The sequence below is a fragment of the Octopus bimaculoides genome, chromosome 21 (assembly GCF_001194135.2).
Source record: "Octopus bimaculoides isolate UCB-OBI-ISO-001 chromosome 21, ASM119413v2, whole genome shotgun sequence".
Taxonomy (NCBI): Eukaryota; Metazoa; Mollusca; class Cephalopoda; order Octopoda; family Octopodidae; genus Octopus; species Octopus bimaculoides.
This window is the reverse complement of record NC_069001.1, coordinates 32,185,460-32,198,714: the sequence shown is the minus strand read 5'-3', so window position 1 is coordinate 32,198,714 and position 13,255 is coordinate 32,185,460. Positions and strand designations below refer to the sequence as shown.

At 38.1% G+C, this 13,255-nt stretch overlaps 1 protein-coding gene across 1 annotated transcript in view; it reads left to right on the top strand.

Annotated features, from left to right (window-relative positions):
- LOC106880938 (palmitoyltransferase ZDHHC9) overlaps positions 1-13,255 on the top strand; it is a 129,557-nt gene that overhangs the window by 55,755 nt on the left and 60,547 nt on the right. Inside the window, exon 2 of the mRNA XM_014931117.2 lies at positions 11,847-12,007. Coding sequence (XP_014786603.2) covers positions 11,847-12,007 — 161 coding nt within the window. The remainder of the gene's footprint in view (positions 1-11,846; positions 12,008-13,255) is intronic.

The following is a 13,255-nucleotide window of genomic DNA, read 5'->3' as shown; positions in this document are numbered from 1 at the left end:
ATATATAACCGCACACACACACACACACACACACACACACACACGCACAGATACACAAATATACATACATACTCAGTATTGTATGTGTTTTACTTGTTTCAGTCATTTGACTGCGACCAAGCTGGGGCACCACCTTGATGAATTTTAATCAAATGAATTAACTCCACCATTATTTTTTTAAGCTTGGTACTTATTTTATCGGTCTCTTTTGCTGGACTGCTAAGTCACTATAATAGAATATATGTAAGAATTATATCAAATACCATGAAAGGAAGCAGATTATAGACATCAGAAGCAGCAGAATGCTAGACTAAATACACAGTGGTATTTCGTCCCAAGCTAGCCTTGATCCAGTAGACTTGTAATCAAATGAGTTCTATTGATGGCAATCCAGAATGAATTGCAGAATTTAGTCATTGTTAAGCCCCCGGTTAACTCTGATCACTTACAACAAAAGCTGTTTCAGCCATGAGCTTGCAATTTTTCAATGATGCATAAGCTGACCTTGGACTACATTATCCAATATGTCTTTCTTGTATTTTAGAAAGACAACTGTGATTTAGAGGCAGAGAAAGAAGGACTTGACTACTATTTCTAGTATGTTGAAAGGCCACATAAAGGCTATTGCATTGGCTTGTGCAGTATTTAGTTTAAGTTCCTCTGTGTTCAAATCCTACCTAGTTTGACTTCATTTTGCTTCTGTCTGCTGGGTTTTATAAATCAAGTACCATACCAGTCAAATGTTGTGGATGAATTGAAGAAATCAATATTCAAATTGTGTAAAAATAAAAAAAAATTTTTAAATGCTAAAAGAATTGAAATACATAATTAAAACGATTTATTTATTTCTCTGCATTGAGAGGTCACAGCTTCTGTACTATGTGGACATGTGGTTAGAATATCACAAAAAAGGATTGCAAGACAATTGGTCAGAGACCTGGGATTAGACCAAGATTGAGATGGTTGGGTCATCATCATCATTTAACATTCAGTGTCCATGTTGGCATGGGTTGGACAGTTTGACCAGGGCTGGTAAGCTGAGAGGCTTTATCAGACACCAGTCTGATTTGGCATGGTTTCTACGGCTGGTTGCTCTTCTTAATGCCAACCACTCCAAGAGCGTAGGGTGCTTTTACATGGTACCAGTTGTGTGACACCACTATCTGCCATGACTACAATTTCACTTGGTTTGTTGAGTCTTCTCAAGCATGGCATATTGACAAATGTCTATCATTGCCTTCGTGAGGCCAAACATTCGAAAGGTGCTTATTACGTGTCACTGGCACAGGTGCTAGTTACATGACACTGGTATCAACCACATTGCCTGATATACATAAAAAACAAACAAAAATCAGAAAGGAACTGGCGCTCCATCGGTTATGATGACAAAGATTTCAGGTGATCTGGTCAATGGAACAGCCTGCTTGTGAAATTAATGTGCAAGTGGTTGAGCCCCTCACAGACACATGTACCCTTAACATAGTTCTCGGGGGGATTCAGCATGATACACAATGTGACAAAGCTGGCCCTTTGAATTACAGGTACAACTCATTTTTACCAGCTGAGTGGATTGGAGCAAAGTGAAATAAAGTATTTCGCTCAAGAACACAGCGCACTGCTGGGTATTGGACTCACAACCTTATGATCGTGAGTCAAATACCCTAACCACTAAGCCACACACCCTCCCTAATATGCATATTCTCAGTTGGATACGCTTGGGGATTCAGATGGAACGTATAATGACAGTTGCCTCTGACAGGACCCTAGAGATGAGGTGCCTGTGGACTCTACCCAGACAGCCATCCCTGGAATATTAGATAGCAGGTATAGATGAATGGATGGCTCAATTATAGTTTTTTTCTCTCTTTATTTTGGAATCTAAATACTAGCTCAGCCATTTCTTGTTTAGTTCTAGATGGGTTCAGTTTCACATTCATTCTGTTCTTATTCTTCAGATGCAATGAAAGTGGAAGCATGTGCCATTGTGGTTAGCATGCTGTACTCACAATCTTATGATCATGGTTTCAGTCCTTGGACTAGATGGTGCATTATGTTCTTGAGCAAAGCACTTCATTTCAGTCCATTCTGCTGTAAACAAGTTCCTGTAATAATTGGGAAGTTAACCCTGTGATGGACTAGCATCCCATTCAGGATTGAGGTGTGTGTTGTAATCTGTCACCATGGAAACCAGGTTATGCTTCAGCTTTGTTTCCTAGGGTTCATTACAGACCTAAGTCAAAATTGGACGTAGTCTACCTAGAAGTACATTACCTCATACCTTTATCAAGTTTTTTAAAGACATTAGAGTGTCTTAAAAAATAGAGATTTCACTGTTATTTCTAGCAAGTTGTATAATCATATAGAGACACCCTCTTTTGCTGAAGCCAAATAGAAATCATTTTTTTTAGAGCCAATTAGGTGAGACTTCATCTATTTTGTTTTAATTAATTTGTAGTTAACCTATTTTATCTAATGCTTTTTATTTTTTTATTTTCTTAGTTTGCCTTCATTGCTAAATTGATTAACTCAGTTAGCTTGGCTACAACAGTCCATTATACAGAGATGTATAATGGTAGTTAGGGTGGTTGGCCCTTAGGGCCAATTAACAACAATAATAATAAAATACACACACGCAGCTATACATACACCGATCTGTACACATACATACGCATATTCACAGCTATACACACAGCTATACAGCTATATACAAAGACACACTGCCATACACACACAACCTCCCAGCTATACACACACAGCTACACAACAAGTACACACACAGCTATAAACACAAGGTTTCACTTTCTAAAACCCAATAAAATTTTTATTAGCCAATCATCCAAAATCCCTTGTCTTTGTTTGCTTCAAGCTTGGCCATAATTCTTTACTGCCAGCCTAACATTTGCATTCATGTAGCAAGTTCCATCCCTCCTCACAATCTGTATTTCATACTCAGAAACTGCAGCCTTCACTCACTGTAATTGTCTTTGGTAACTGGCTGTCCATTGGTTAGGATTACAAGTGTTCCAGTGGATCTGATCAACTGCTTGAGAAATTAACATGCAAGTAGCTGAGTACTCCATAGACATATGTACCCTTAATGTCATTATCTAATACCTTTATCAAGTTTTTAAAGACATTAGAGTGTCTTAAAAAGAGAGATTTCGCTATTATTTCTGGCAAGTTGTGTGATCATATAGAGACACCCTCTTTTGCTGAAGCCAAATAGAGAGCATTTATTTTTTTTAGAGTCAATTAGGTGAGACTTAGTCCATTTTGTTTTAATTAATTTGTAGTTAACCTATTTCAGTGTGGCACAGAATGCAACAAGGCTGGTCCTTTGAATTACAGGTACAACTCATTTTTGCCAGTTGAGTGGACTGGTGCAACATAAAATAAAGTGTCTTGCTCAAGGACACAGTATGCTGTCAGTAATCAAACTCCTAACCTTACTGTTGTGAGCCAAATACTCTAACCATTAAGCCACGTGCCTTCACAATTACCTTAGGTACCCATGTAGTAGTCATGAGCAGAAAGAGACATGTTCTGAGTTCAAATTCCGCCAAGGTCGACTTTGCCTTTCATCCTTTCGGGGTCAATTAAATAAGTACCAGTTACACACTGGGGTCGATATAATCGACTTAATCCATTTGTCTGTCCTTGTTTGTCCCCTCTGTGTGTAGCCCCTTGTGGGTAGTAAAGAAACAACACACAATGGACTTCTTTCAGTTACTGTCTACCAAATCTACTCACAAGGCTTTGGTTGGCCCAGAGCTATAGAAGACTCTTGCCCAAAGTGCTTCACAGTGGGACTGAAACTGTGACCACACACACAAACACACTCAAGTATACAATATAGGCTTTTAATGGAATTGAAGCAAAGAGTTTGACTTGTGGCTTAAATTGCATTCATTGCAATCTTAAGGTGTAACAGGCAGAATGTTTTACCTGAAGATCAGTTGTGTGAAACCTGTTGCTTGAGTTTCAACTAAAAACAATATCGTCTGAAACGTGTATTGAGCATTCTTTTCTCAATTGCTCAACATAGAGCAATGAATGTACACACAAACACACATACCCTCTCTGTTAACGTGATATAACTAGTTGCTGTATGATCGACTTAGTCACTTAGCTATTTTTAAATATCTGATTTCAATAACATCTCCATTCAAATTTAAACTTGTTATTATATCCTTTTGTTAAAAGATTTGTTTTTTTAAAAACTTTTATTTTGCTTAAGAAAAAATACATTATGAAATGATGGTTTTTATCATGAAACAAGTGTTTGGTTGTTTGTGAATGTACATCTGCTAGAGTTGGTGGTGGTTCAACTGTTGCCAGTGTAAATTCACTCTTAATATCAAATTAAGTATGTGGTTGTGGCACCATTACCTCTGTGCATACCTGTTAACATTATGAATAACTGGCAGGTAGAAGACTCCTCTATAAATAACTGAAATGCAATGTAGGTCAGAGTCAAAGGTTGACATCCAGAGACACAGAGACATATTGGGAAATTACTAGCTTCTATGTGGGTAGTTTTTTTTTTAGTTTTGTTTTAGTCATTAGACTGCGGCCATGCTGGGGCACTGCCTTGAAGAATTTCTAATGGAATTAATCGACCTCAGTACTTATTTTTTGTTAAGCCTAATACATATTCTGTTGGTCTCTCTTGCTGAACTACTAAGTTACAGGAACATAAACACACCAACAGCAGTTATCAAGTGGTGGTGGGGTGGAAACATACAAACACAAGGACACATACACAGACTATAAATTCATACACCATGTTAAAAATAATAGCCAGGTCTCCTTCAGCCTTACCATCTTGAAAAATGTCACATTGGATAATGTGAAAATTAATGTAAAAGTTCATGTATAATAATGCTACCATTTTATAATCAGAACTTTGATCTTGGGGTGTAAATTCTTTAAAAAGTTAATAACATCATATTTTGTAGTGTTGCCCATTTAGCTACGAGAGCTGATAGTGTGTGTACAGATGTATGAGAGAGAGAGAAAGATGTGTTGCATAGCTGACTATAAGAGTTAAGCTACTATAATCTGATGTATTAATTTTTAATAGTTCATTTTATATGAAATAAATTTATATATAGTCACTATTTGGTCTAGAGATACTCAGCTTGGGGGTGTCCCCAGAGACAATGAGGAAAATGGATTTTTGAAATGTTGCTTCTCAAATGCTTATGGATGGAAGCCAAACTGATATCCTGTGGGGAAAATACCACGGAGAGTGGTAAACCTCTACTTGCAGAAAATGGGGCCAACAACAACCTGACGCCTGAGGAAGACTTTACCCAGCAGATGGAACAGAAATGTGATGTGGAATCTGAAAGATTTTAATGTGTGTGTGTGTTTTATGTATACACACACACTTGTATGGAGTTCTTTTTCTGCTATTTGTTCCATGCTTTGCAACCATGTGGCCTTGGGTTTAGTCCCACTGCATGACACCTTGGGCAAGTGTCTTCTTTTACTATCCCAAAACAGCCAATACTTTGTGAGTGAATCTGGTAGATAGAAACTGTGTTGAAACCCATTGTGTGTGTGTTTGCTCCCATCACCACTTGACAACTGGTGTTTGTTTGTTTGCATCTCTATAACATACCAGTTGAGCAAAAGAGACTGGAAGAATAACTGCCAGACTTTTTTAAAAAGTACTGGAGCCAACTATGCTAGAAATAGTAGCCAGATCTCCCTTAGCCATACCATCTTAAAAAATGTCACATGGGATAATGTAAGAATGAGTGTAAAAGTTCATGTATAATAATGCTACCATTTTATAATCGTGGATTTAGTAGACAGAAACTGTATTGAAGCCCATTGTATCTTTTTGTCTGTTTATCCCCACCACCACTTGACAACCAGTGTTGATTTGTTTGCATCTCTCTAACATAGCAATTCAGCAAAAGAGACTGATAGAATAACTACCAGACTTTAAAAAGACAAAAAGTACTGGAGACAACTTGCTCAATGAAACCCTTCAAGTCAGTACCCCTGCATGACCACAGCCCAATAACCGAAATAAGTAAAAGAAAAGTTTGTGTTTAAACCCACAAGTAGACATACAACAATTTCAAATTTATCTTTTCCCTCTGTAGATTTTCAACCCTTATTGATGGTCACATCAGAGTTGATCTACATCATTTGACCATATCTGTATTGATAAAAGCTTTTGCAGATGTGTGGTAGAATTTATATTTTGTTATATTTATAATTTATAAATGCAAGGTTCGAATATGTCAGTGGCCGGTTTGAACTCGTAAACAAGCCATTCACTGTGTTTTGTCACAGAGAAAATTTCTCACTGTAGACAAATGATGTAAATACATCAGGTACGTGCTGTCAGTAATTACTTAGGCGGGCAGTTGGTGACCTTTATGCAGTAAAACACAAAAAGTAAGCGAAACAAAGGTGCGCAACTAAGTTGAAGGCAGATTTACTTCTGCCTTTATAGAACACTAGCAGCTAAGCCCAGTTTCACCCGGTCTGTTTGGATGATGTGGCTGTGATCGTTTTCGGTTAGGCATAATCTATAACAGCGTTTATTCACTGTATCATTTCGGGTCCCCTGTTTCGATTGGAGTCTCCAGCTGTGAGTCTCCACCTCATAGTTATAAATGCTCTTCTACATCAGTATAATTTTCTTACTAGATATTGGTTTCAAATTTTTGACACAAGACCAGCAACTTTGGGTAGAGGGCAACTGGAACTTACTGCATTGATTGCAAAAGGAGGAAAGGCAAAGATGACCATGGTAGAATTTGAACTCCAAACATAAGCACTAATGAAATGCTGCCAAGCATTTTTACTCAGCCTGCTAGCAATTTTGCCAGTTCACCACCTTATGGTTACTGAATATTAACACTTTATCATCATCATCATCATCATCATCATCATCATCATCATCATCATCACCATCATCATCATTATCATTATTATTATTATAATTATATATTTCTGTGTGTGTGTGTGTGTGTGTGTGTGTGTGTGTGTGTGTATAAAAAATTAATATATGTATATATGTGTAATGTAGTGGATGAGGAAAATCTTTTCAGCTTAAGTCCTTAATTTTAATCTTTTGATCAAAAAGTGTATATTATACATAGGGGTTTTTATGCTACTTAATTTTTTTGTTTGTTTAATTTTTGTATGTGGGTGTCAAGGGAGTGGAAAAGTTACCTTTGAACAAGTCAGTGATTAGGTTAATCCCTCTTTTCTTTTCTTTCACTTTCGACATGACCCAGTAAGGAGGACTTCTATGTGCTAGAAATAGCAGCCAAATCTCAATATGGGAAAGGAAGGGCACTTCGGATAATATAATCCTAAATGGGATGATTGTGGCTGGAATGCATTTGAACACCGGTTTGCTTGATCATGGCCAGCCTGGAGCTCTTTTGGAAATGAGTTGAGTGTCACCCTTGTGGATCCATGTGAACCATGAGAAGACAAACTTCTGCTTCCCCCCACCCAAAATGCTGAATAAGACAATGCGCAATGTTTTATGTGTTGGTATACATGAATGAATGATGAATAAGAGAGAGAGAGAGAGAGAGAGAGAGAGAGAAAGAGGGAAAGAAAGAGAAAGTGAGATGTATAGAAAGAGTATTTAAGTGACATTTGATGATTTCTCATTTAATAACCAGAATATCTGGATTGGTTTCCAATTAACCTTTCTCTGATGCTGTTCTGAAGTTAACCATGGTGTGTGTGTGTGGATGACATTTTAGTAATGGATTTCTTACTAGAAACGAAAACAAGGGGAGTGGAGAAAATGGTGGCAACCGCATGTAAATGACACAGTCTCTCTCTTTCAGTGCCTCTCCCTGCCCCCCCCATCCTTCCTCTTTCTCTCTCTCTGTCTATCTCTCTCCTACTCTCTTTTTTCTCTGTGTTTTCCTTCTCTCTCTCCCTCCCTCATTTGTTGTTAACAAGCTTCACTTACAATGCACATTAAAACTACATATAATGCAATGAGTCAGAGAGGAATGTCTATGTAGGTACTTGGCCAGTTAGAAATAGTAACCAAATCCGCCCCCCTCCCCTCGGATTAAACCCTATCTTAAATAGGATAATGTGGTCCAGCATTCCTTAGATATAAAACAAAAACGATCACAGCCTGACTCTTTGATCATAGGTCTGCTCACTCGGGGCTGACCAGGGTTAAATAATGACCATGCAGTATTTTCAGTATCATAGCTTTTATATGTGGTTCCGAAAGTTCTTGCTGTTTCCAAGATTACCTTTAATTCATATTCTTTTATTGGTTTCATCCAATGGCTTGTGGCCATCCTGGAGCACAAACCCACATGATGAAGCATTTATTCTCCAAAACAATTTTATTAAAGTTACCATTCTTATGCTTTCCATTTTTGATTCTGTATTTTTCCTTTTATGGTACCAGATTTATAAAACAACTCTAAGCTTTATCTCCCTTGCCATCTCTCTATATGTATCATTAGTCTCTGACCACTTCTCTCTCTATCTCTCTCTCTCTTTCTCTCTCTCTCTCTCTTTCTCTCTCTCTCTCTCTCTCTCTCTCTCTCTCTCTCTCTCTCTCTCTCTCTCTTTCTCTCTTTCTTTCTCTCTCTCTCTCTCTTTCTCTCTCTCTTTCCCTCTCTCTCTTTCACACTCTCTTTCTCTCTCTCTCTCGTTCTCTCTCTTTCTCTCTCTCTCTCTTTCTCTCTCTCTTTCTCTCTCTCTTTCTCTCTCTCTCTCTCTCTCTCTCACTCTCTCTCCCTGACTATCTCTCTCTCCTCTCTGACTATCTCTCTCTCCTCTCTGACTATCTCCCTCTCTCTCTCTCCTCTCTGACTATCTCTCTCCTCTCTGACTATCTCTCTATCCATCCTCTAAGCATGTGTGTTATTCAAATCCAGCTTAGATTGATGTAATACTCCACCACTCCCTATCATTCCCCGCAGAATTAATTATCAGATTTACTTCAGAGAGATTTAAGGGATGAAATACAGTTGATAGATAATCCTTTATCCTAAATTCCAGAATCTGAAAGTCTAAAAAAAAAAATCTCAACTTTTGTTTTCAAGTAAGAGAAACATCACAAATGGTAAATAGCTAAAACCACTTTTATCTCTTACTTGTTTCAGTCGTTAAACTACGACCATGCTGGAGCATCATCTTGACGAACTAACCTCAGTACTTATTTTTTTTAAAAGTCTGGTACTTATTCTAGCAGTCTCTTTTGCTGAACTGCTAAGCTACGAGGATGTCAACAGACCAACACCGGTTGTCAAGTGGTGGTGGAGGACAAACACAGATACAAAGGTGCACACACACACACACACACACACACACCACACACACACACACACACACACACACACACACACACACACACACACACACACTTTCTTTCAGTTTCTGTCTATCAGATTCACTGCCAAGACTTTGGTTGGCCCAAGGCTATAGTAGATAGCATTTGAAGGTGCCATGCAGAGGAACTGAACCCAGAGCCATGTGGTTGAGAAGCAAACTTCTTACCACACACCCATGCCACCACCTGCTTGGAAAAGGTATTTTTTCCCCCCAAAAAAACAACAACAAAAAAAGTGTGTGTGGGGGTGGTGGTGGAATGTAGGTGAGTCTAAAATGGAAGTTTAAGAATCAAAAATGACATGTGACTGATTGTGCGTTTGAGAAGCAGAAGTCTGATCAATGGGTTTGTTTTAATGTAAAGCAGAATGTTCTGAAATCAAAACTGTTACATGTTGTGTGAAAGTGGATTTACACCAGATTTATATAAAACTACCATTACGGCACATGTGGAGGTTGTGGACATCTTTATTGTCACCATCATTTGTTAATATCCACTTTTCTGTGCTTGGAAGGGTCAGACAGAATTTGTTGAGGCCAATAAGATGATGAGAAAAAGGTTGGTAGTAAATTAAATGCATGGTTGTGCAGTTAAGAAGGTTGTTTTGCAAGCAACCATGTGATTTTGGGTTCAGTCCCAGTCTGTGACATCTTGGGTAAGCAATTTCTGTTATAGTCCGAAGTTGGCTGATGCCTTGTGAGTGAATTCTGTAGATAGAAACTGTGTGGAACCTCATTAGGTATTTATATATATACACATATATATACAGACATTTATATCTACATATGTATGTACATACACATATATATATATATATATATATATATATATATATATACATTTACATATGTACGTATGTGCATATATATATTTACATACGTACATACATACGACTAGCAACAAGACATTTGGCGATATGCTGTACTTGTGAAGACCCGTCAGGCAAAGTGAAATCATAGTTGTGACCATTGTTGGTGTCATGTAACAGGCACCTGTGCCAGTGGCACATAAAGAGCACCTTCCGAGTGTTGTGCCTCACGGTGACAATGTGGCTGATGCTGGTGTCGTGGAACCAGCAACCGTGCCGGTGACAGGTAAAAAGCACCTTTTGAGAGCTGTGCCTCATGGAGGTAATGACAAATGGTTAAGACTTTTGGCAATATACTGTGTTTGAGAGGGAAGATCCTTCAAGCCGAGTTAAATCTTAATCATAACAGATACTAGCATCATGCAAAAGGCACCTGTGCGGGTGGCACGTAAAAGCACCCATTACACTCTTGGCGTGGTTGGCATTAGGAAGGACATCCGGCTGTAGAAACCATACCAAGTTAGACTGGAATCTGGTGCAGCCCCTCCGCTTACCAACTCTGGTTAAACCGTACAATCCATGCTAGCATGGACAACAGATGCTGAATGATGATGATCATGGTATATTTACATATGTACATACATACATATATTTGTGATTTCTTCTTTGTGATATAATCTTGGGAAAGAATATATTTGCGGCTGAAAATAGCTTTAAAGCATACTGTCTATTAATTATATACTCATATAATGATGCAACGACTGTTTGTGTATAAAGCTTGAAACACGTGTACCGCGGAATCCTTTGTGTTCTGTTTATATATATATATATACACACACACACACACACACACACACACACACACACACACACACACACACACACACACACACACACACACACATAGATGACAAAGGACCTGGTGCATTGCTGTATTCAAGAAGACCTGTACTTTGCAGCAGAAGTGTTAAGACTGGTGGCATATAAAAGCATCCATGCGGTACCGTGTAAAAGCACCTACCACATTCTGTAAAGTGGTTGGTGTTAAGAAGCATGTTCAGCCACAGAAACCATACCAAATCAGACTGATGTCTGGTGCAGCTCCCCAACTTGCCAGCTCTGGTCAAACTGTCCAGCCCATGTCAATATGAATAACAGACATTAAATAATGATGATTGTGTGTGTCCCTCCCACCATCTGACAGCCAGTACTGGTTTCTTTTCTTTATTATAACTTTGCAGTTTTGCAAAAGAGACCAATAGAATATGTTCTGGATTTAAAAAATAAGTGCTGCAGTTGATTTGCTAGACTAATTCCATCAAGATGGTGCTCCAGCATGGCTGCTGTCCCATGACTGAATCAATAAAAGATAATTAACAGATGTCATGCAATAGACTTCATATCTAAATACATGGTTTTTTTTTTCTTGCAGTAATCTATGTTCTGTATCTTCTTGTTCTCTTTCTTCCACGACCTTTTGCTATCCATCAGACCCTGCAACTGGTCATGGACTTTGTTGTTTCTCTTGTAACTAAGCAGCAGAAAAAAAAAATACACACACACACACACACACACACACATGTATGTAATTAATTATTTGTTGGTAATTATTGTAGCTAAAAAACAATGTTTTTTCAATTTGCTAATATGCTAATTTTTTTGCCATTTCTTTTTTTCTCTTTGCAGCTGTCGATATTTGGCCCTCAACGTATCCCCTGCAATTCCTGCCATTGGAGCAGCCCTGTTTTTATTTGTTATATCCACCCTTTTCCGAACAAGCTTTAGTGACCCAGGTGTAATCCCTAGAGCTACTCCAGACGAAGCTGCAGATATTGAAAGACAAATAGGTAAGTCATTATTCCAATTATTCTTCAATCATCATGATATAGTATTAGTTAATTAATTAATTAATCAACTGCGTTTGTTTGGGTTGCTTTTCTCTCCTCCCCACCTCTCTGCTGATATATCTTAATTCATAATTGATTGGCTGCAGTTCTTGTGATGGAATTGTACAGTTTCGTAATTCATCATAGATGCAAAATGAAAGTAATGATAGAAATCATAAACACTGCTCTCTGTCTTATTTGCCAGCATAACCAAATGTTTGTTATTCATGTTTACATGGTGTATTTTTTCTCTTAAATGTTCTGTTTCAACTTCTGTTATATTTTTTCATTTTGGGTATTTATCATCTTAAAATGTTACCTGCCACAACCTGTTACTGGAATTTACTGGTCACGCCATGTATTTCCAGTCACGCTGTACTATTTAATTACAAGGAAATGTAATATTTTTGCATTTTTACAATATCTCATAATTAAACTTCAATATTTAGCACTCATGTTATTCAAATATCCTCAAAACCATGTAAAAGATACAGAATAAAATATTCTGGTGCATATGGCAGTTGTGTGAAGTTTGTGATGGAACCACCAGTGGTACATGTGATGGTTAATGTGTTAAAGTAACTAGTCTGATGGGGGCCCAGCATTATATTTAGATTTGGGTTATTTCCCATCCAAACTTTATATGTGTGTGCTGTTGCTGTTACAGTTTTTTTGGGTGGAAGGGAGATATAGTGCCATGTAAAATGTTTTTTTATATTTTGCTTGTATCTCGAGGAAAGGGCCATGCCCACAGCCTTTGAATGCCTTCTTAGACTGGTAAAATTGATGCCATTAAAGTTCCTTTTGAATCTTAGTAAGCCAACACCTTTGGTAATGATGTGAACAGGGAGGGAATTCCAGAAGACCAATCCTTCTGGGAAGGAATGACTGAGTGCTGTGATTAGTGCAGAGCTTGGGGGTAGTGATAATCGTTGGACACATGAGTGTCTATTAATTAATGTTGGTCTCAAAGATAGGACTTTTATTTGTTATTAGTTGTTATTTTTATTTATCATCATCATCATCATCATCGTTTAACGTCCGCTTTCCATGCTAGCATGGGTTGGACGATTTGACTGAGGACTGGTGAAACCGGATGGCAACACCAGGCTCCAGTCCGATTTGGCAGAGTTTCTACAGCTGGATGCCCTTCCTAACGCCAACCACTCAGAGAGTGTAGTGGGTGCTTTTACGTGTCACCCGCACGAA